This window comes from Dictyostelium discoideum (assembly GCF_000004695.1).
Source record: "Dictyostelium discoideum AX4 chromosome 5 chromosome, whole genome shotgun sequence".
Classification (NCBI taxonomy): domain Eukaryota; phylum Evosea; class Eumycetozoa; order Dictyosteliales; family Dictyosteliaceae; genus Dictyostelium; species Dictyostelium discoideum.
Genome location: NC_007091.3, coordinates 3,079,030 through 3,081,529, shown reverse-complemented (window position 1 = coordinate 3,081,529; position 2,500 = coordinate 3,079,030). Strand labels below are relative to the sequence as shown.

The window sequence follows — 2,500 nt, the reverse complement described above, 5'->3', positions numbered from 1 at the left end:
CACATTTACCCATATTATTTACAATGTTAGTACTAACAGCACCACCTGTATTATTTTTATAATTATTATTATTATTATTATAAGATGAAAATGGTTGATAATTTTTCTCTATTGTTATTATTATTATTATTATTATTATTAATATTATTATTTTTATTATTATTATTATTATTATTTATTATTATTATTTGAAGACGAAGATGAAATTATTAGTTTATATTTATTGTTACACAACTCTTTTTCATTTTTTTTATGTTTATGGTTAAATAAAAAAAAATAAAAAAAAAAATAAAAATTGTCACAAACTCGAAAGTAAGTTGTTATTTATTTTTAAAAGAAATAACAACTTACAAATAACTGTTTAAAATTAGTTTTTTTATTGTTTTGGCTAAAATAATTGTTTTTAATATTGAAAAAAAAAAAAAAAAAAAATTTAGTATGAAAACTCACTACTGTTAAGGCAGCGAAATTTTAAAAAATTTCCCTACAACACTTAATATAACTTAAAAAAAAACATACAATAGGAACTATTTGGCTAAAAAATTGTATCCAATAGGAATTATTAGGGTAAATAAAAGGTTTTTTTTTTTCCCGTGTAAAAAAATTTTTTTTTTTAAAGTTTTTGTTTTCTATAATTAAAAAAATATACAATTTTCCTGTTGGTGGTGTTTTTTTTTTTTTATATCTTTAATTACATTAACAATCTTGTAAAAAAAATCAATAAAATAAAATCATGTGAGAATAATAATAATAATAATAATAATAATAATAATAATGATAATAATAATAATAATAATTATAATAATAAGAATAATAATAATAATAATAATAATAATAGTAATAAAATTTTTTGTTAAATTTAAATAAAATAAACAAATTAAAATATATATATATTTTTTTTTATTTTTTATTTTGAAATTTCATTTGATTTTTGGACAAATAAAAGTAAATTATTTTAAAAAATATTAATAATTTTTTAATACAATTAAAAATATTAATTATTATTTAGTACTATTAGAAATATTAATAATTTTTTAACTGCAATATTGTTCTGTTAAAACAATATCTTGAGCCAATAAAAATAGGACATGACCAACAAAAATTTTTTAATCTCATATTAATTTTAATATTTGTATATTACTTATAATTGTAATTGTAATTAAATAATTAAATAAATACAATTTTTTTTATATTTAAGTGGTTTAAAAAAAAGATTTTAGAAATAAAAATTGAAATTCTATATTCTAAATTCAAATAAAAAGAAACACAAGTTTCAAAAAAAATGAATTTAGTAAAAACCTTTGGAATTTAAACATGTAATATGTTTAAATAAATAATTTTGGATTTTTTTTTTTTTACTAATTCCAAATTTAAAGTTATTAAGTTTAATAGGATTTGCTATTTTATTTGCTTTATTTCTTTTCTCTGTAGGTTCAAATGCTGAAGAAAATGGTTGCACTCAATTCATCATAGGAAGTAAAGATTATACATGCATGGGTATGTCTTCTGGATGTCTAATTCCATATAGAACTTTTTTTGGAAATTAATAATTTAGATTATAAAAAGGATTGCAATTACGGTAAAATTGTAGTTGGTAAAAAATATTGTTGTAATTAAACAATGATAAATAAATTTTTATAATATCTCTTGTCCAAACTTTGGAAAATTTCTTTTTTAGATGCAAAAAAAGGTTATAAAATAAATCTTTGTCATTTTATTTTCTTAAAATTATAATTGAAAATAAAGTTTTTAATTAGTAAATGTGAATAATATTTTTTATTACCACATAATTTTGAATAATATTTTTTATTAGTCAAATAATAAAAGAAACTATCCATCATTTGCAAATAAAAGAGAAAAAAATGAATGTAGTCATTCAGTTCTTTTTTTTTTTTTTTCAATTAATCAAATATTTTTAAAATTTTATTATTCGTTTATTATTCATTTTTTGTAATTGTTTCTTTATTTTGAACAATAATGAGTAGGGAATAATAAATTTTATAAAATAAAAAACCAAATATATTGATTTGATTGATTCATTTTTTATTATTTTAATTTTAATTAATTTCTTATTTTTTTAATTTTTATTAATTTCTTATTTTTTTAATTTTAATTAATTTCTTATTTTTTTTAATTTTAATTAATTTTATGCTTTATTTTAAAAAAATGTTAAAATATTAAAATAAAAAAATTATTAATGAGTCATTACTGTGACTAATTGATTACGAATTTCTTAAAATAGATACTTCTCAAAATATCACAAAATTTCAAATTAAGCTTGAAATTTTTTTTTTTTTTTTTTTTTGATTTTTTTTCTGAAAAAAAAAAAAAAAAAAAACAATGTTTCACAAATTTATTAGCACACTTACAAATAAAAAGATTACACAAACAATCATGGGCACAATTAATAAAGAAAACATTAAACCAGCAATGCTTTTATCAGCATTTGGTGATGCTGTATGTATTGATTTTTCAATTTTTCAATTTTTCAATTTTTCAA

The 2,500-nt window shown here is 16.1% G+C and overlaps 2 protein-coding genes across 2 annotated transcripts in view; both read left to right on the top strand.

Moving 5' to 3' along the window:
• Window positions 1–1,282: 1,282 nt before the first annotated feature.
• DDB_G0289783 (hypothetical protein) lies at window positions 1,283–1,547 on the top strand (the record flags this gene model as incomplete). The annotated part of the gene is made up of 2 exons (XM_630956.1): window positions 1,283–1,291; window positions 1,377–1,547. The coding sequence occupies 2 exons, from the start codon at window positions 1,283–1,285 to the stop codon at window positions 1,545–1,547; spliced, it is 180 nt and encodes a 59-aa protein (XP_636048.1).
• Window positions 1,548–2,340: 793 nt separating this feature from the next.
• adprh (ADP-ribosylarginine hydrolase) overlaps window positions 2,341–2,500 on the top strand; it is a gene marked incomplete at both ends in the record, with an annotated part of 1,463 nt that continues 1,303 nt past the window's right edge. Inside the window, one exon of the mRNA XM_630955.1 lies at window positions 2,341–2,457. Within this exon, the coding sequence (XP_636047.1) occupies window positions 2,341–2,457 (117 nt within the window). The remainder of the gene's footprint in view (window positions 2,458–2,500) is intronic.